We start from the raw sequence: 21,207 nt of genomic DNA on the forward strand, positions 1-21,207 counted from the left end.
GTCAGAGAAGCAGACATCAGGTACTGGAGAGGCTGTATTCAGAACAGTAGGTCAGAGAAACAGACAGTAAGTACTGTAGACACTATTCAGAACAGTAGGTCAGAGAAGAAGACAGCCGGTACTGTAGAGACTGTATTCAGAACAGTAGGTCAGAGAAGCAGACAGTAAGTACTGTAGAGGCTGTATTCAGAACAGTAGGTCAGAGAAGCAGACAGCAGGTACTGGAGAGGCTGTATTCAGAACAGTAGGTCAGAGAAGCAGACAGTAGGTACTGTAGAGGCTGTATTCAGAACAGTAGGTCAGAGAAGCAGACAGCAGGTACTGGAGAGGCTGTATTCAGAACAGTAGGTCAGAGAAACAGACAGTAAGTACTGTAGACACTATTCAGAACAGTAGGTCAGAGAAGAAGACAGCAGGTACTGGAGAGGCTGTATTCAGAACAGTAGGTCAGAGAAACAGACAGTAAGTACTGTAGACACTATTCAGAACAGTAGGTCAGAGAAGCAGACAGCAGGTACTGTAGAGGCTGTATTCAGAACAGTAGGTCAGAGAAGCAGACAGCAGGTACTGGAGAGGCTGTATTCAGAACAGTAGGTCAGAGAAACAGACAGTAAGTACTGTAGACACTATTCAGAACAGTAGGTCAGAGAAGAAGACAGCAGGTACTGGAGAGGCTGTATTCAGAACAGTAGGTCAGAGAAACAGACAGTAAGTACTGTAGACACTATTCAGAACAGTAGGTCAGAGAAGCAGACAAGGCAGATTCAGAACAGTAGGTCAGAGAAGCAGACAGTAGGTACTGTAGAGACTGTATTCAGAACAGTAGGTCAGAGAAGCAGACAGCAGGTACTGGAGAGGCTGTATTCAGAACAGTAGGTCAGAGAAGCAGACAGCAGGTACTGTAGAGGCTGTATTCAGAACAGTAGGTCAGAGAAGCAGACAGCAGGTACTGGAGAGGCTGTATTCAGAACAGTAGGTCAGAGAAGCAGACAGTAGGTACTGTAGAGGCTGTATTCAGAACAGTAGGTCAGAGAAGAAGACAGCAGGTACTGGAGAGGCTGTATTCAGAACAGTAGGTCAGAGAAACAGACAGTAAGTACTGTAGACACTATTCAGAACAGTAGGTCAGAGAAGCAGACAGCAGGTACTGTAGAGGCTGTATTCAGAACAGTAGGTCAGAGAAGCAGACAGTAGGTACTGTAGAGGCTGTATTCAGAACAGTAGGTCAGAGAAGCAGACAGCAGGTACTGGAGAGGCTGTATTCAGAACAGTAGGTCAGAGAAACAGACAGTAAGTACTGTAGACACTATTCAGAACAGTAGGTCAGAGAAGCAGACATCAGGTACTGGAGAGGCTGTATTCAGAACAGTAGGTCAGAGAAACAGACAGTAAGTACTGTAGACACTATTCAGAACAGTAGGTCAGAGAAGAAGACAGCCGGTACTGTAGAGACTGTATTCAGAACAGTAGGTCAGAGAAGCAGACAGTAAGTACTGTAGAGGCTGTATTCAGAACAGTAGGTCAGAGAAGCAGACAGCAGGTACTGGAGAGGCTGTATTCAGAACAGTAGGTCAGAGAAGCAGACAGTAGGTACTGTAGAGGCTGTATTCAGAACAGTAGGTCAGAGAAGCAGACAGCAGGTACTGGAGAGGCTGTATTCAGAACAGTAGGTCAGAGAAACAGACAGTAAGTACTGTAGACACTATTCAGAACAGTAGGTCAGAGAAAGACAGTACAGGTACTGTCAGAAGAAACAGACAGTAAGTACTGTATTCAGAACAGTAGGTCAGAGAAGCAGACAGCAGGTACTGTAGAGGCTGTATTCAGAACAGTAGGTCAGAGAAGCAGACAGCAGGTACTGGAGAGGCTGTATTCAGAACAGTAGGTCAGAGAAACAGACAGTAAGTACTGTAGACACTATTCAGAACAGTAGGTCAGAGAAGAAGACAGCAGGTACTGGAGAGGCTGTATTCAGAACAGTAGGTCAGAGAAACAGACAGTAAGTACTAGGTCAGAGAAGCAGACACTATTCAGAACAGTAGGTCAGAGAAGCAGACAGCAGGTACTGTAGAGGCTGTATTCAGAACAGTAGGTCAGAGAAGCAGACAGTAGGTACTGTAGAGACTGTATTCAGAACAGTAGGTCAGAGAAGCAGACATCAGGTACTGTAGAGGCTGTATTCAGAACAGTAGGTCAGAGAAGCAGACAGCAGGTACTGGAGAGGCTGTATTCAGAACAGTAGGTCAGAGAAACAGACAGTAAGTACTGTAGACACTATTCAGAACAGTAGGTCAGAGAAGCAGACATCAGGTACTGTAGAGGCTTTATTCAGAACAGTAGGTCAGAGATACAGACAGTAAGTACTGTAGACACTATTCAGAACAGTAGGTCAGAGAAGCAGACAGCAGGTACTGTAGAGGCTGTATTCAGAACAGTAGGTCAGAGAAGCAGACAACAGGTACTGTAGAGGCTGTATTCAGAACAGTAGGTCAGAGAAGCAGACAGCAGGTACTGTAGAGACTGTATTCAGAACAGTAGGTCAGAGAAGCAGACAGTAAGTACTGTAGAGGCTGTATTCAGAACAGTAGGTCAGAGAAGCAGACAGTAGGTACTGTAGAGGCTGTATTCAGAACAGTAGGTCAGAGAAGCAGACAGCAGGTACTGGAGAGGCTGTATTCAGAACAGTAGGTCAGAGAAACAGACAGTAAGTACTGTAGACACTATTCAGAACAGTAGGTCAGAGAAGCAGACATCAGGTACTGTAGAGGCTGTATTCAGAACAGTAGGTCAGAGAAGCAGACAGTAGGTACTGTAGAGGCTGTATTCAGAACAGTAGGTCAGAGAAGCAGACAGCAGGTACTGGAGAGGCTGTATTCAGAACAGTAGGTCAGAGAAACAGACAGTAAGTACTGTAGACACTATTCAGAACAGTAGGTCAGAGAAGCAGACATCAGGTACTGTAGAGGCTTTATTCAGAACAGTAGGTCAGAGAAACAGACAGTAAGTACTGTAGACACTATTCAGAACAGTAGGTCAGAGAAGCAGACAGCAGGTACTGTAGAGGCTGTATTCAGAACAGTAGGTCAGAGAAGCAGACAACAGGTACTGGAGAGGCTGTATTCAGAACAGTAGGTCAGAGAAGCAGACAGTAGGTACTGTAGAGGCTGTATTCAGAACAGTAGGTCAGAGAAGCAGACAGCAGGTACTGGAGAGGCTGTATTCAGAACAGTAGGTCAGAGAAACAGACAGTAAGTACTGTAGACACTATTCAGAACAGTAGGTCAGAGAAGAAGACAGCAGGTACTGTAGAGACTGTATTCAGAACAGTAGGTCAGAGAAGCAGACAGTAAGTACTGTAGAGGCTGTATTCAGAACAGTAGGTCAGAGAAGCAGACAGTAGGTACTGTAGAGGCTGTATTCAGAACAGTAGGTCAGAGAAGCAGACAGTAGGTACTGTAGAGGCTGTATTCAGAACAGTAGGTCAGAGAAACAGACAGTAAGTACTGTAGACACTATTCAGAACAGTAGGTCAGAGAAGCAGACAGCAGGTACTGGAGAGGCTGTATTCAGAACAGTAGGTCAGAGAAGCAGACAGTAGGTACTGTAGAGGCTGTATTCAGAACAGTAGGTCAGAGAAGCAGACAGCAGGTACTGGAGAGGCTGTATTCAGAACAGTAGGTCAGAGAAACAGACAGTAAGTACTGTAGACACTATTCAGAACAGTAGGTCAGAGAAGCAGTCATCAGGTACTATAGAGGCTGTATTCAGAACAGTAGGTCAGAGAAGCAGACAGTAAGTACTATAGAGACTGTATTCATAACAGTAGGTCAGAAAAGCAGACAGCAGGTCCTGTAGAGGCTGTATTCAGAACAGTAGCTCAGAGAAGCAGACAGCATGTACTGTAGAGGCTGTATTCAGAACAGCAGGTCAGAGAAGCAGACAGCAGTTACTGGAGAGACTGTATTCTGAACAGTAGGTCAGAGAAGCAGACAGTAAGTACTGTAGAGGCTGTATTCAGAACAGTAGGTCAGAGAAGCAGACAACAGGTACTGGAGAGGCTGTATTCAGAACAGTAGGTCAGAGAAGCAGACAGTAGGTACTGTAGAGGCTGTATTCAGAACAGTAGGTCAGAGAAGCAGACAGCAGGTACTGGAGAGGCTGTATTCAGAACAGTAGGTCAGAGAAACAGACAGTAAGTACTGTAGACACTATTCAGAACAGTAGGTCAGAGAAGAAGACAGCAGGTACTGTAGAGACTGTATTCAGAACAGTAGGTCAGAGAAGCAGACAGTAAGTACTGTAGAGGCTGTATTCAGAACAGTAGGTCAGAGAAGCAGACAGTAGGTACTGTAGAGGCTGTATTCAGAACAGTAGGTCAGAGAAGCAGACAGCAGGTACTGGAGAGGCTGTATTCAGAACAGTAGGTCAGAGAAACAGACAGTAAGTACTGTAGACACTATTCAGAACAGTAGGTCAGAGAAGCAGACATCAGGTACTGTAGAGGCTGTATTCAGAACAGTAGGTCAGAGAAGCAGACAGTAGGTACTGTAGAGGCTGTATTCAGAACAGTAGGTCAGAGAAGCAGACAGCAGGTACTGGAGAGGCTGTATTCAGAACAGTAGGTCAGAGAAACAGACAGTAAGTACTGTAGACACTATTCAGAACAGTAGGTCAGAGAAGCAGACATCAGGTACTGTAGAGGCTTTATTCAGAACAGTAGGTCAGAGAAACAGACAGTAAGTACTGTAGACACTATTCAGAACAGTAGGTCAGAGAAGCAGACAGCAGGTACTGTAGAGGCTGTATTCAGAACAGTAGGTCAGAGAAGCAGACAACAGGTACTGGAGAGGCTGTATTCAGAACAGTAGGTCAGAGAAGCAGACAGTAGGTACTGTAGAGGCTGTATTCAGAACAGTAGGTCAGAGAAGCAGACAGCAGGTACTGGAGAGGCTGTATTCAGAACAGTAGGTCAGAGAAACAGACAGTAAGTACTGTAGACACTATTCAGAACAGTAGGTCAGAGAAGAAGACAGCAGGTACTGTAGAGACTGTATTCAGAACAGTAGGTCAGAGAAGCAGACAGTAAGTACTGTAGAGGCTGTATTCAGAACAGTAGGTCAGAGAAGCAGACAGTAGGTACTGTAGAGGCTGTATTCAGAACAGTAGGTCAGAGAAGCAGACAGTAGGTACTGTAGAGGCTGTATTCAGAACAGTAGGTCAGAGAAACAGACAGTAAGTACTGTAGACACTATTCAGAACAGTAGGTCAGAGAAGCAGACAGCAGGTACTGTAGAGGCTGTATTCAGAACAGTAGGTCAGAGAAGCAGACAGCAGGTACTGGAGAGGCTGTATTCAGAACAGTAGGTCAGAGAAGCAGACAGTAGGTACTGTAGAGGCTGTATTCAGAACAGTAGGTCAGAGAAGCAGACAGCAGGTACTGGAGAGGCTGTATTCAGAACAGTAGGTCAGAGAAACAGACAGTAAGTACTGTAGACACTATTCAGAACAGTAGGTCAGAGAAGCAGTCATCAGGTACTATAGAGGCTGTATTCAGAACAGTAGGTCAGAGAAGCAGACAGTAAGTACTATAGAGACTGTATTCATAACAGTAGGTCAGAAAAGCAGACAGCGGGTCCTGTAGAGGCTGTATTCAGAACAGTAGCTCAGAGAAGCAGACAGCATGTACTGTAGAGGCTGTATTCAGAACAGCAGGTCAGAGAAGCAGACAGCAGTTACTGGAGAGACTGTATTCTGAACAGTAGGTCAGAGAAGCAGACAGTAAGTACTGTAGAGGCTGTATTCAGAACAGTAGGTCAGAGAAGCAGACAGCAGGTAGTGTAGAGGCTGTATTCAGAACAGTATGTCAGAGAAGCAGACAGTAAGTACTGTAGAGGCTGTATTCAGAACAGTATGTCAGAGAAGCAGACAGTAAGTACTGTAGAGGCTGTATTCAGAACAGTATGTCAGAGAAGCAGACAGTAAGTACTGTAGAGGCTGTATTCAGAACAGTAGGTCAGAGAAGCAGACAGCAGGTACTGTAGAGACTGTATTCAGAACAGTAGGTCAGAGAAGCAGACAGCAGGTACTGTAGAGACTGTATTCAGAACAGTAGGTCAGAGAAGCACACAGTAGGTACTGTAGAGACTGTATTCAGAACAGTAGGTCAGAGAAGCACACAGTAGGTACTGTAGAGACTGTATTCAGAACAGTAGGTCAGAGAAGCACACAGTAGGTACTGTAGACACTATTCAGAACAGTAGGTCAGAGAAGCAGACAGTAAGTACTGTAGAGGCTGTATTCAGAACAGTATGTCAGAGAAGCAGACAGCAGTTACTGGAGAGACTGTATTCTGAACAGTAGGTCAGAGAAGCAGACAGTAAGTACTGTAGAGACTATATTCAGAACAGTAGGTCAGAGAAGCAGACAGTAAGTACTGTAGAGGCTGTATTCAGAACAGTAGGTCAGAAAAGCAGACAGTAGGTACTGTAGAGACTGTATTCAGAACAGTAGGTCAGAGAAACAGACAGTAGGTACTGTAGAGGCTGTATTCAGAACAGTAGCTCAGAGAAGCAGACAGCATGTACTGTAGAGGCTGTATTCAGAACAGCAGGTCAGAGAAGCAGACAGCAGTTACTGGAGAGACTGTATTCTGAACAGTAGGTCAGAGAAGCAGACAGTAAGTACTGTAGAGACTGTATTCAGAACAGTAGGTCAGAGAAGCAGACAGTAAGTACTGTAGAGGCTGTATTCAGAACAGTAGGTCAGAAAAGCAGACAGTAGGTACTGTAGAGACTGTATTCAGAACAGTAGGTCAGAGAAGCAGACAGTAGGTACTGTAGAGGCTGTATTCAGAACAGTAGGTCAGAGAAGCAGACAGCAGGTACTGTAGAGGCTGTATTCAGAACAGTAGGTCAGAGAAGCAGACAGTAAGTACTATAGAGGCTGTACTCAGAACAGTAGTTCAGAGAAGCAGACAGTAGGTACTGTAGAGACTGTATTCAGAACAGTAGGTCAGAGAAGCAGACAGCAGGTACTATAGAGGCTGTATTCAGAACAGTAGGTCAGAGAAGCAGACAGTAAGTACTATAGAGACTGTATTCATAACAGTAGGTCAGAAAAGCAGACAGCAGGTCCTGTAGAGGCTGTATTCAGAACAGTAGCTCAGAGAAGCAGACAGCATGTACTGTAGAGGCTGTATTCAGAACAGCAGGTCAGAGAAGCAGACAGCAGTTACTGGAGACTGTATTCTGAACAGTAGGTCAGAGAAGCAGACAGTAAGTACTGTAGAGGCTGTATTCAGAACAGTAGGTCAGAGAAGCAGACAGCAGGTAGTGTAGAGGCTGTATTCAGAACAGTATGTCAGAGAAGCAGACAGTAAGTACTGTAGAGGCTGTATTCAGAACAGTATGTCAGAGAAGCAGACAGTAAGTACTGTAGAGGCTGTATTCAGAACAGTATGTCAGAGAAGCAGACAGTAAGTACTGTAGAGGCTGTATTCAGAACAGTAGGTCAGAGAAGCAGACAGCAGGTACTGGAGAGGCTGTATTCAGAACAGTAGCTCAGAGAAGCAGACAGCATGTACTGTAGAGGCTGTATTCAGAACAGCAGGTCAGAGAAGCAGACAGCAGTTACTGGAGAGACTGTATTCTGAACAGTAGGTCAGAGAAGCAGACAGTAAGTACTGTAGAGACTATATTCAGAACAGTAGGTCAGAGAAGCAGACAGTAAGTACTGTAGAGGCTGTATTCAGAACAGTAGGTCAGAAAAGCAGACAGTAGGTACTGTAGAGACTGTATTCAGAACAGTAGGTCAGAGAAGCAGACAGTAGGTACTGTAGAGGCTGTATTCAGAACAGTAGGTCAGAGAAGCAGACAGCAGGTACTGTAGAGACTGTATTCAGAACAGTAGGTCAGAGAAGCAGACAGACAGTAAGTACTGTAGAGACTGTATTCAGAACAGTAGGTCAGAGAAGCAGACAGCAGGTACTGTAGAGGCTGTATTCAGAACAGTAGGTCAGAGAAGCAGACAGTAAGTACTATAGAGGCTGTACTCAGAACAGTAGGTCAGAGAAGCAGACAGTAAGTACTATAGAGGCTGTATTCAGAACAGTAGGTCAGAAAAGCAGACAGTAGGTACTGTAGAGACTGTATTCAGAACAGTAGGTCAGAGAAACAGACAGTAGGTACTGTAGAGGCTGTATTCAGAACAGTAGCTCAGAGAAGCAGACAGCATGTACTGTAGAGGCTGTATTCAGAACAGCAGGTCAGAGAAGCAGACAGCAGTTACTGGAGAGACTGTATTCTGAACAGTAGGTCAGAGAAGCAGACAGTAAGTACTGTAGAGACTGTATTCAGAACAGTAGGTCAGAGAAGCAGACAGTAAGTACTGTAGAGGCTGTATTCAGAACAGTAGGTCAGAAAAGCAGACAGTAGGTACTGTAGAGACTGTATTCAGAACAGTAGGTCAGAGAAGCAGACAGTAGGTACTGTAGAGGCTGTATTCAGAACAGTAGGTCAGAGAAGCAGACAGCAGGTACTGTAGAGGCTGTATTCAGAACAGTAGGTCAGAGAAGCAGACAGTAAGTACTATAGAGGCTGTACTCAGAACAGTAGTTCAGAGAAGCAGACAGTAGGTACTGTAGAGACTGTATTCAGAACAGTAGGTCAGAGAAGCAGACAGCAGGTACTATAGAGGCTGTATTCAGAACAGTAGGTCAGAGAAGCAGACAGTAAGTACTATAGAGACTGTATTCATAACAGTAGGTCAGAAAAGCAGACAGCAGGTCCTGTAGAGGCTGTATTCAGAACAGTAGCTCAGAGAAGCAGACAGCATGTACTGTAGAGGCTGTATTCAGAACAGCAGGTCAGAGAAGCAGACAGCAGTTACTGGAGAGACTGTATTCTGAACAGTAGGTCAGAGAAGCAGACAGTAAGTACTGTAGAGGCTGTATTCAGAACAGTAGGTCAGAGAAGCAGACAGCAGGTAGTGTAGAGGCTGTATTCAGAACAGTATGTCAGAGAAGCAGACAGTAAGTACTGTAGAGGCTGTATTCAGAACAGTATGTCAGAGAAGCAGACAGTAAGTACTGTCAGAACAGTATGTCAGAGAAGCAGACAGTAAGTACTGTAGAGGCTGTATTCAGAACAGTAGGTCAGAGAAGCAGACAGCAGGTACTGGAGAGGCTGTATTCAGAACAGTAGCTCAGAGAAGCAGACAGCATGTACTGTAGAGGCTGTATTCAGAACAGCAGGTCAGAGAAGCAGACAGCAGTTACTGGAGAGACTGTATTCTGAACAGTAGGTCAGAGAAGCAGACAGTAAGTACTGTAGAGACTATATTCAGAACAGTAGGTCAGAGAAGCAGACAGTAAGTACTGTAGAGGCTGTATTCAGAACAGTAGGTCAGAAAAGCAGACAGTAGGTACTGTAGAGACTGTATTCAGAACAGTAGGTCAGAGAAGCAGACAGTAGGTACTGTAGAGGCTGTATTCAGAACAGTAGGTCAGAGAAGCAGACAGCAGGTACTGTAGAGACTGTATTCAGAACAGTAGGTCAGAGAAGCAGACAGACAGTAAGTACTGTAGAGACTGTATTCAGAACAGTAGGTCAGAGAAGCAGACAGCAGGTACTGTAGAGGCTGTATTCAGAACAGTAGGTCAGAGAAGCAGACAGTAAGTACTATAGAGGCTGTACTCAGAACAGTAGGTCAGAGAAGCAGACAGTAAGTACTATAGAGGCTGTACTCAGAACAGTAGTTCAGAGAAGCAGACAGCAGGTACTGTAGAGGCTGTATTCAGAACAGTAGGTCAGAGAAGCACACAGTAAGTACTGTAGAGGCTGTATTCAGAACAGTAGGTCAGAAAAGCAGACAGCAGGTCCTGTAGAGGCTGTATTCAGAACAGTAGCTCAGAGAAGCAGACAGCATGTACTGTAGAGGCTGTATTCAGAACAGCAGGTCAGAGAAGCAGACAGCAGTTACTGGAGAGACTGTATTCTGAACAGTAGGTCAGAGAAGCAGACAGTAAGTACTGTAGAGACTGTATTCAGAACAGTAGGTCAGAGAAGCAGACAGTAAGTACTGTAGAGGCTGTATTCAGAACAGTAGGTCAGAAAAGCAGACAGTAGGTACTGTAGAGACTGTATTCAGAACAGTAGGTCAGAGAAGCACACAGTAGGTACTGTAGAGACTGTATTCAGAACAGTAGGTCAGAGAAGCACACAGTAGGTACTGTAGACACTATTCAGAACAGTAGGTCAGAGAAGCAGACAGTAGGTACTGTAGAGGCTGTATTCAGAACAGTAGGTCAGAGAAGCAAACAGTAAGTACTGTAGAGGCTGTATTCAGAACAGTAGCTCAGAGAAGCAGACAGCATGTACTGTAGAGGCTGTATTCAGAACAGCAGGTCAGAGAAGCAGACAGCAGTTACTGGAGAGACTGTATTCTGAACAGTAGGTCAGAGAAGCAGACAGTAAGTACTGTAGAGACTGTATTCAGAACAGTAGGTCAGAGAAGCAGACAGTAAGTACTGTAGAGGCTGTATTCAGAACAGCAGGTCAGAGAAGCAGACAGCAGTTACTGTAGAGACTGTATTCAGAACAGTAGGTCAGAGAAGCAGACAGCAGGTACTGAGAGACTGTATTCAGAACAGTAGGTCAGAGAAGCAGACAGACAGTAAGTACTGTAGAGACTGTATTCAGAACAGTAGGTCAGAGAAGCAGACAGTAGGTACTGGAGAGGCCTTATTCAGAACAGTAGGTCAGAGAAGCAGACAGCAGGTACTGTAGAGGCTGTATTCAGAACAGTAGGTCAGAGAAGCAGACAGCAGGTACTGGAGAGGCTCTAAGCACATTCAAGTTGTTTCTGGAATTACATGCCCAAGCCAAGGTCATCTGCCGAATGTGTGTGTGTTTACTTTATGCTACAGTTCAACAGCGAGGGAATGTTAAAAGCCTTTTTATGGATCTATGGCAGCACGTGTGTGTGTGTATGTGTGTATACATCAGAGAGAAGTGTGTGTTTAGCAGTCTGGATGTGTCCTCTAATGCCACGAGACTCCCCACACACGGCACGTGCCCAGAACTCTTTATCCCCGCTGCAGTGTCTCCTCTCCCCTCCCATTCCTTACCAACACTCAGGCAACTGGGCTGCTGTGAGAGTCACCTTGGCTCCGTATGCCAGCACAGCTGCATCTCCCTCCTCATGGCTAGATCCAAGATGGCACCCAGTTTCTCCCTGCAGTGACCTGCTTCTCTCACACCTCTGCAGAGGCAGTTGCCCTGACAACGTCAACGACAGCCTGCTATTGGTTGAAACCCTCTGCAAACGGACAGCCTTGGTGATTATGTAATGCAGAGACAGCTTCTCTGTGTTATTGTGAGGAGGACAATGTTTATGTAATTGGTGCCAGGGAAGGCACGTCCAAGGAATTGATTAGGGTACCCAATAATGCAGTAGCACGTTGAATATGTCCTGTATCCAATTCCCAATATCATATGAATCACTTTATTACAGTGACTTGTAATGCTATTTAACATGACTAAAGTTAATCAGTGGAATCAGAGTCGTGGAGCCTAAAGGTTCAGGGGCATAACGTTCTGATGCCCCCTACATTTAAACAATTGGTCTTTAGCCTGTTGAAAGGAAATACAACATTCCATCATTAGACTTGGCGACAGGCTCTGATGAAGATGCTGCTACTTCAGGTTCCAGTCATTTACAGTGTGGTAACGGCACCGTCAGCATCTCATTCATAGTGACATGAAGGCACCACTTACAGCATCACAGAGAGAGTGGAGCTGGCAGCACAGCATCACAGAGAGAGTGGAGCTGGCAGCACAGCATCACAGAGAGAGTGGAGCTGGCAGCACAGCATCACAAAGAGAGTGGAGCTGGCAGCACAGCATCACAAAGAGAGTGGAGCTGGCAGCACAGCATCACAGAGAGAGTGGAGCTCACAGCACAGCCAGAGAGAGTGGAGCTGGCAGCACAGCATCAGAGAGAGTGGAGCTGGCAGCACAGCATCACAGAGAGAGTGGAGCTGGCAGCACAGCATCACAGAGAGAGTGGAGCTGGCAGCACAGCATCACAGAGAGAGTGGAGCTGGCAGCACAGCATCACAGAGAGAGTGGAGCTGGCAGCACAGCATCACAGAGAGAGTGGAGCTGGCAGCACAGCATCACAGAGTGGAGCTGGCAGCACAGCATCACAGAGAGAGTGGAGCTGGCAGCACAGCATCACAGAGAGAGTGGAGCTGGCAGCACAGCATCACAGAGAGAGTGGAGCTGGCAGCACAGCTGGCAGCACAGCATCACAGAGAGAGTGGAGCTGGCAGCACAGCATCACAGAGAGAGTGGAGCTGGCAGCACAGCATCACAGAGAGAGTGGAGCTGGCAGCACAGCATCACAGAGAGAGTGGAGCTGGCAGCACAGCATCACAGAGAGAGTGGAGCTGGCAGCACAGCATCACAGAGAGAGTGGAGCTGGCAGCACAGCATCACAGAGAGAGTGGAGCTGGCAGCACAGCATCACAGAGAGTGGAGCTGGCAGCACAGCATCACAGAGAGTGGAGCTGGCAGCACAGCTGGCAGCACAGCATCACAGCCAATGACCTCAGTGGTTCTGCAGCAGAGAGAGAGAGAGAAGTGAGAGAGAGAGAGGGTGAGAGGGGGAGGGGGAGAGAAGCGGTAATGGTATGACACACTCCTAATCTATAACCGGAGACGCAGATGGGACAGGACTGGACCAAGAGTGTTCGGTGCAGCTCTCGGAGCGTCTGTCTGTCTCTGCGCAAGATGCTCAGCAGAACCGGGGAAAACCTATCGACCGATTAACTACGTTAGTCCCTGTTAGGTTAAGGAAGAGAGTCAGAATGACTATCCCCAAAGATATTCCTGAAAAGTGGTTCCCCATCGTTCTTCCACTGCAACAGAAGAAACAACAAGGACTAGCTGCTAAAACCAAGAAGACGTGGACAGGTACTTCTGTTTGCCACAGTCACGTCAGGCATCTGTTTTATATGCAGTGTGTGTCTGTTTGTTCATTGGATGGGGAAATGTGCTGTAGCTTCCATCTATATGATTTATGGTGTTCTGTCTGATGACAGACAGGATCTCCCTGCTATGTCAATAAACCATCTACATCTCATCTGTTTGTGTCAGTATTCAGTCCCTCATCTCATGATTTCTCACATGTCTGCAGTGTCCCCCATCTCTATCACTGTGTGTGTCTCTGTGTGTGTTTATGTGTGTGTGTCTCTGTGTGTGTTTTGTGTGTGTGTGTGTGTGTGTGTGTGTGTGTGTGTGTGTGTGTGTGTGTGTGTGTGTGTGTGTGTGTGTGTGTGTGTGTGTGTGTGTGTGTGTGTGTGTGTGTGTGTGTGTGTGTGTGTGTGTGTGTGTGTGTGTGTCTCTGTGTGTGTGTGTGTGTGTGTGTGTGTGTGTGTGTGTGTGTGTGTGTGTGTGTGTGTGTGTGTGTGTGTGTGTGTGTGTGTGTGTGTGTGTGTGTGTGTGTGTGTGTGTGTGTGTGTTGTGTGTGTGTGTGTGTGTGTGTGTGTGTGTGTGTGTGTGTGTGTGTGTGTGTGTGTGTGTGTGTGTGTGTGTGTGTGTGTGTGTGTGTGTGTGTGTGTGTGTGTGTGTGTGTACGACACTAAATTCTTCTTCTTCGGGTGAGACAGCCCAGGGTGGTGGGACACTGATCCATCTTATAGGCACCAGTCACAGACACTGCACTGCTTCTCCCTAACCGTTTACCTTGAATCTCATCGTGTGTGTGTTTACAAAGTAAACAATGGGACAGTATCAGACAGACCGTCCTCAGGGTTCAGTTAGGGAACATCTACAAACCAGGCAGCAGAATACAACCACTAGATAGAACATTGAATGTGTGTGTAGATAGAATAGTGTGTGTTGGTGTGTGTGAATGTGTGTGTAGATAGAATAGTGTGTGTGTGTATGTGTGTGTAGATATAATAGTGCATGTGTGTTGTGTGTGTGTGTGTGTGTGTATGTGTGTGTAGATAGAATAGTGCATGTGTGTTGGTGTGTGTGAATGTGTGTGTAGATAGAATAGTGCATGTGTGTTGGTGTGTGTGAATGTGTGTGTAGATAGAATAGTGTGTGTGTGTTGGTGTGTGTGAATGTGTGTGTAGATAGAATAGTGCGTGTGTGTTGGTGTGTGTGAATGTGTGTGTAGATAGAATAGTGCATGTGTGTTGGTGTGTGTGAATGTGTGTGTAGATAGAATAGTGCATGTGTGTTGGTGTGTGTGAATGTGTGTGTAGATAGAATAGTGCATGTGTGTTGGTGTGTGTGAATGTGTGTGTAGATAGAATAGTGCATGTGTGTTGGTGTGTGTGAATGTGTGTGGCCACGGGGTGAGTCTAAGAACTGGTGCGTCAGGTATTTGTGGCAGGTGCCGTCATGTCTAGAGAAAGAGGGAGAAAGGGGAGAAGGGGACGAGAGGGAGAGAGAAGGAGAGAAGGAGGGAGAGCTCCCCTGTGGATCTGTCTCTCATGGTAACACAGATCCATACATCATGCCTTCACTCACACACACATCCTCTCAACAGGATGATAGTAGCTTGTAGAATCCTCCAGGCCTTGCTGTTATGATCTGTGATAAGTATAACCTAGTTCCTATGCTATAGATGTCTCTGTGTCCCAGTAAAGAGGTTTAAAGGCTGGATAATGGGCTTCTGTATTGTCCTGCTGCGTAGCTCTGAGAGGCACTGTGGCTGGAGGATGGAGCGTCCTGCTGCGTAGCTCTGAGAGGCACTGTGGCTGGAGGCTGGAGCGTCCTGCTGCGTAGCTCTGAGAGGCACTGTGGCTGGAGGATGGAGCGTCCTGCTGCGTAGCTCTGAGAGGCACTGTGGCTGGAGGCTGGAGCGTCCTGCTGCGTAGCTCTGAGAGGCACTGTGGCTGGAGGCTGGAGCGTTCTGCTGCGTAGCTCTGAGAGGCACTGTGGCTGGAGGCTGGAGCGACCTGCTGCGTAGCTCTGAGAGGCACTGTGGCTGGAGGATGGAGTGTCCTGCTGCGTAGCTCTGGAGGCACTGTGGTTGGAGGCTGGAGCGTCCTGCTGCGTAGCTCTGAGAGGCACTGTGGCTGGAGGATGGAGCATCCTGCTGCGTAACTCTGAGAGGCACTGTGGCTGGAGGCTGGAGCATCCTGCTGCGTAGCTCTGAGAGGCACTGTGGCTAGAGGATGGAGCATCCTGCTGAGTAACTCTGAGAGGCACTGTGGCTGGAGGCTGGAGCATCCTGCTGCGTAGCTCTGAGAAGCAATGTGGCTGGAGGCTGGAGCATCCTGCTGCGTAGCTCTGAGAGGCACTGTGGCTGGAGGCTGGAGCGACCTGCTGCGTAGCTCTGAGAGGCACTGTGGCTGGAGGCTGGAGCATCCTGCTGCGTAGCTCTGAGAGGCACTGTGGCTGGAGGCTGGAGCGTCCTGCTGCGTAGCTCTGAGAGGCACTGTGGCTGGAGGATGGAGCATCCTGCTGCGTAACTCTGAGAGGCACTGTGGCTGGAGGAAGGATGGAGCGTCCTGCTGCGTAGCTCTGAGAGGCACTGTGGCTGGAGGCTGGAGCGTCCTGCTGCGTAGCTCTGAGAGGCACTGTGGCTGGAGGCTGGAGCATCCTGCTGCGTAGCTCTGAGAGGCACTGTGGCTGGAGGCTGGAGCATCCTGCTGCGTAGCTCTGAGAGGCACTGTGGCTGGAGGCTGGAGCGTCCTGCTGCGTAGCTCTGAGAGGCACTGTGGCTGGAGGATGGAGCATCCTGCTGCGTAACTCTGAGAGGCACTGTGGCTGGAGGAAGGATGGAGCGTCCTGCTGCGTAGCTCTGATTGGCACTGTGGCTGGAGGCTGGAGCGTCCTGCTGCGTAGCTCTGAGAGGCACTGTGGCTGGAGGATGGAGCATCCTGCTGCGTATCTCTGAGAGGCACTGTGGCTGGAGGAAGGATGGAGCGTCCTGCTGCGTAGCTCTGATTGGCACTGTGGCTGGAGGCTGGAGCATCCTGCTGCGTAGCTCTGAGAGGCACTGTGGCTGGAGGATGGAGCGTCCTGCTGCGTAGCTCTGAGAGGCACTGTGGCTGGAGGCTGGCGCGTCCTGCTGCGTAGCTCTGAGAGGCACTGTGGCTGGAGGATGGAGCGTCCTGCTGCGTAGCTCTGAGAGGCACTCTGGCTGGAGGATGGAGCGTCCTGCTGCGTAGCTCTGAGAGGCACTGTGGCTGGAGGATGGAGCATCCTGCTGCGTAGCTCTGAGAGGCACTGTGGCTGGAGGATGGAGCGTCCTGCTGCGTAGCTCTGAGAGGCACTGTGGCTGGAGGATGGAGCGTCCTGCTGCGTAGCTCTGAGAGGCACTGTGGCTGGAGGCTGGAGCGTCCTGCTGCGTAGCTCTGAGAGGCACTGTGGCTGGAGGATGGAGCATCCTGCTGCGTAGCTCTGAGAGGCACTGTGGCTGGAGGATGGAGCGTCCTGCTGCGTAGCTCTGATTGGCACTGTGGCTGGAGGCTGGAGCATCCTGCTGCGTAGCTCTGAGAGGCACTGTGGCTGGAGGATGGAGCATCCTGCTGCGTAGCTCTGAGAGGCACTGTGGCTGGAGGCTGGAGCGTCCTGCTGCGTTGCTCTGAGAGGCACTGTGGCTGGAGGATGGAGCGTCCTGCTGCGTAGCTCTGAGAGGCACTCTGGCTGGAGGATGGAGCGTCCTGCTGGGTAGCTCTGAGAGGCACTGTGGCTGGAGGCTGGAGCATCCTGCTGCGTAGCTCTGAGAGGCACTGTGGCTGGAGGCTGGAGCATCCTGCTGCGTAGCTCTGAGAGGCACTGTGGCTGAGGCTGGAGCGTCCTGCTGGTAGCTCTGAGAGGCACTGTGGCTGGAGGATGGAGCATCCTGCTGCGTAACTCTGAGAGGCACTGTGGCTGGAGGATGGAGCGTCCTGCTGCGTAGCCTGATTGGCACTGTGGCTGGAGGCTAGCTCTGAGAGGCACTGTGGCTGGAGGATGGAGCATCCTGCTGCGTATCTCTGAGAGGCACTGTGGCTGGAGGAAGGATGGAGCGTCCTGCTGCGTAGCTCTGATTGGCACTGTGGCTGGAGGCTGGAGCATCCTGCTGCGTAGCTCTGAGAGGCACTGTGGCTGGAGGATGGAGCGTCCTGCTGCGTAGCTCTGAGAGGCACTGTGGCTGGAGGCTGGCGCGTCCTGCTGCGTAGCTCTGAGAGGCACTGTGGCTGGAGGATGGAGCGTCCTGCTGCGTAGCTCTGAGAGGCACTCTGGCTGGAGGATGGAGCGTCCTGCTGCGTAGCTCTGAGAGGCACTGTGGCTGGAGGATGGAGCATCCTGCTGCGTAGCTCTGAGAGGCACTGTGGCTGGAGGATGGAGCGTCCTGCTGCGTAGCTCTGAGAGGCACTGTGGCTGGAGGATGGAGCGTGCTGCTGCGTAGCTCTGAGAGGCACTGTGGCTGGAGGCTGGAGCGTCCTGCTGCGTAGCTCTGAGAGGCACTGTGGCTGGAGGATGGAGCATCCTGCTGCGTAACTCTGAGAGGCACTGTGGCTGGAGGAAGGATGGAGCGTCCTGCTGCGTAGCTCTGATTGGCACTGTGGCTGGAGGCTGGAGCATCCTGCTGCGTAGCTCTGAGAGGCACTGTGGCTGGAGGATGGAGCATCCTGCTGCGTAGCTCTGAGAGGCACTGTGGCTGGAGGCTGGAGCGTCCTGCTGCGTTGCTCTGAGAGGCACTGTGGCTGGAGGATGGAGCGTCCTGCTGCGTAGCTCTGAGAGGCACTCTGGCTGGAGGATGGAGCGTCCTGCTGGGTAGCTCTGAGAGGCACTGTGGCTGGAGGATGGAGCATCCTGCTGCGTAACTCTGAGAGGCACTGTGGCTGGAGGATGGAGCGTGCTGCTGCGTAGCTCTGAGAGGCACTGTGGCTGGAGGATGGAGCGTGCTGCTGCGTAGCTCTGAGAGGCACTGTGGCTGGAGGATGGAGCGTGCTGCTGCGTGAGGCTGCCGGTCTCTTGAGGTTGCCAGGAAGGGAGCTGTATAAATGCTTAATGGGCCTGGATAAAAACGCACAATGGGTTGGACCGGGACAGGCTTGACTTGGAAGGCTTTGGCAGTGGCAAAATGGGTTTGGAAGAGAAGCTGTGGTTGGCAGGCCTGTATATCTCTATCGACCTGCTGTTATGCTGTTTTGTGACCAACCTACCTGCCTGCCAGCGGGCATGGGGCTGTTATGTGTCCAACCTAACTGTCTGCCAGCGGGCAAATGGCTGTTATGTGTCCAACCTACCTGCCTGCCAGCTGGCAAATGGCTGTTATGTGTCCAACCTACCTGTCTGCCAGCTGGCAAATGGCTGTTATGTGTCCAACCTAACTGTCTGCCAGCTGGCAAATGGCTGTTATGTGTCCAACCTACCTGCCTGCCAGCTGGCAAATGGCTGTTATGTGTCCAACCTAACTGTCTGCCAGCGGGCAAATGGCTGTTATGTGTCCAACCTAACTGTCTGCCAGCGGGCAAATGGCTGTTATGTGTCCAACCTAACTGTCTGCCAGCGGGCAAATGGCTGTTATGTGTCCAACCTACCTGCCTGCCAGCTGGCAAATGGCTGTTATGTGTCCAACCTACCTGCCTGCCAGCTGGCAAATGGCTGTTATGTGTCCAACCTACCTGCCTGCTAGCGGGAATGGGGCTGTTATGTGACCAACCTACCTGCCTGCCAGCTGGCAAATGGCTGTTATGTGTCCAACCTACCTGCCTGCCAGCTGGCAAATGGCTGTTATGTGTCCAACCTACCTGCCTGCCAGCGGGAATGGGGCTGTTATGTGTCCAACCTACCTGCCTGCCAGCTGGCAAATGGCTGTTATGTGACCAACCTACCTGTCTGCCAGCTGGCAAATGGCTGTTATGTGTCCAACCTACCTGCCTGCCAGCTGGCAAATGGCTGTTATGTGTCCAACCTACCTGCCTGCTAGCGGGAATGGGGCTGTTATGTGTCCAACCTACCTGCCTGCCAGCTGGCAAATGGCTGTTATGTGTCCAACCTACCTGCCTGCTAGCGGGAATGGGGCTGTTATGTGACCAACCTACCTGCCTGCCAGCGGGAATGGGGCTGTTATGTGTCCAACCTACCTGCCTGCTAGCGGGAATGGGGCTGTTATGTGTCCAACCTACCTGCCTGCCAGCGGGAATGGGGCTGTTATGTGTCCAACCTACCTGAATCTGTATTCTGCATTCTGTATTCTCTCTCTCTCTCTCTCTCTCTCTCTCTCTCTCTCTCTCTCTCTCTCTCTCTCTCTCTCTCTCTGTATTCAAGGTTTTCTCTCTGTTTTCTCTCTCTCTCTCTCTCTTTCTCTCTCTCTCTCTCTCTCTCTCTCTCTCCCAACCATTGCAGATATTATGAACAGTTCAAGCCCTTAGCTGGTATATGTTAGCTTAAGCTTGCTACCCTAACATGCCCTAAAACCTGGAACACTCGTCTAACTGACTGACCTCCTCTTAACACTCACAGATTTGACAGTATGAGAGTAGACACATTGTGAAGGGGTATAGCAGCCTACAGCTCTTATTCGATCTATAAATATGTAGGATCTTAATTTGATCGCCCTGTTGTTGCAGGAAATGCAAACTTGTAGTGTATTCAAGGTTTTGAAAGGCTGTGTGTTTTGGTAGGTCAGATGAGGCTGTGTGTTTTGGTAGGTCAGATGAGGCTGTGTGTTTTGGTAGGTCAGATGAGGCTGTGTGTTTTGGTAGGTCAGATGGGGCTGTGTGTTTTGGTAGGTCAGATGAGGCTGTGTGTTTTGGTAGGTCAGATGAGGCTGTGTGTTTTGGTAGGTCAGATGGGGCTGTGTGTTTTGGTAGGTCAGATGGGGCTGTGTGTTTTGGTAGGTCAGATGGGGCTGTGTGTTTTGGTAGGTCTTACATGGCTTTTATGTTTTGGTAGGTCAGATGGGGCTGTGTGTTTTGGTAGGTCAGATGGGGCTGTGTGTTTTGGTAGGTCAGATGGGGCTGTGTGTTTTGGTAGGTCAGATGAGGCTGTGTGTTTTGGTAGGTCAGATGGGGCTGTGTGTTTTGGTAGGTCTTACATGGCTTTTATGTTTTGGTAGGTCAGACAGGGCTGTGTATTTTGGTAGGTCAGACAGGACTGTGTGTTTCAGTAGGTCAGACGGGGCTGTGTGTTTTGGTAGGTAAGATGGGGCTGTGTGTTTTGGTAGGTCAGACAGGACTGTGTGTTTTGGTAGGTCAGATTGGGCTGTGTGTTTTGGTAGGTCAGACAGGACTGTGTGTTTTGGTAGGTCAGATGGGACTGTGTGTTTTGGTAGGTCAGATTGGGCTGTGTGTTTTGGTAGGTCAGATGGGACTGTGTGTTTTGGTAGGTCAGATGGGGCTGTGTGTTTTGGTGGGTCAGGTGGGGCTGTATGTTTTGGCAAGTCGGACTGGATTCTATGTTTTGGTAGGTCAGACAGTGCTGAACAAGGCTATTCCTCAGGAGGATGAGACTAGAGGGACTGACATGCATGCTGCTGCACAGGAAACCACTGGTGTGTGTGTGGTTGAGGGGCTGGTTATAGACTGGTCTGCTGACAGAGACAAACAGGAAGGAAGTTTGCAGGTGTGTGACTGTGTGTGTACTGTATGCTTTTTTTCAGATTCCTCTGAAACAGGACAGGGGCAGCGTTTGCCTGACCTGGTCAGGCAAACTGTGTGTGTGTGTGTGTGTGTGTGTGTGTGTGTGTGTGTGTGTGTGTGTGTGTGTGTGTGTGTGTGTGTGTGTGTGTGTGTGTGTGTGTGTGTGTGTGTGTGTGTGTGTGTGTGTGTGTGTGTGTGTGTGTGTGTGTGTGTGTGTGTGTGTGTGTGTGTGTGTGTGTGCTCTACTCTGAATAAACAGAGCAGTCATTTAATTTTAAAAGCTCTCATCAATATTAGAGGACAGAAGGAGGCAGGGAGGGTTTCTCCAAAACATTCACTGCATCAATCTGCACAAAAAGCCTTTGAGAGAGAGAGAGAGAGAGAGAGAGAGAGAGAGAGAGAGAGAGAGAGAGAGAGAGAGAGAGAGAGAGAGAGAGAGAGAGAGAGAGAGAGAGAGAGAGAGAGAGAGAGAGAGAGAGACTTTAGTTTGAGGTATGAATAATCCCTCAAAGTGTAGGCATATTCAGTGAGGTTTTAAAAACAACATCTGACTGACTCAAACTACAGCCTTCGGCATAAAGGTCTGATACTCATTAACGTATACACCT

General features: G+C 49.1%; 1 protein-coding gene across 2 annotated transcripts in view; it reads left to right on the forward strand.

Annotated features, from left to right (window-relative positions):
• LOC124017052 (phospholipid-transporting ATPase ID-like) overlaps positions 1-21,207 on the forward strand; it is a 94,749-nt gene that overhangs the window by 19,545 nt on the left and 53,997 nt on the right. The window contains exon 1 of one of the 2 annotated variants that reach the window (XM_046332420.1): positions 12,695-12,974. The exons of the other annotated variant lie outside the window; for it this stretch is intronic. Within the exon in view, the coding sequence (XP_046188376.1) occupies positions 12,869-12,974 (106 nt within the window). The 5' untranslated portion in view covers positions 12,695-12,868. Of the gene's footprint in view, positions 1-12,694; positions 12,975-21,207 lie in introns of those variants that run through there. 2 annotated transcript variants of the gene reach the window in all.

The sequence above is a fragment of the Oncorhynchus gorbuscha genome, unplaced genomic scaffold (genome assembly GCF_021184085.1).
Source record: "Oncorhynchus gorbuscha isolate QuinsamMale2020 ecotype Even-year unplaced genomic scaffold, OgorEven_v1.0 Un_scaffold_141:::fragment_3, whole genome shotgun sequence".
Lineage (NCBI taxonomy): Eukaryota > Metazoa > Chordata > Actinopteri > Salmoniformes > Salmonidae > Oncorhynchus > Oncorhynchus gorbuscha.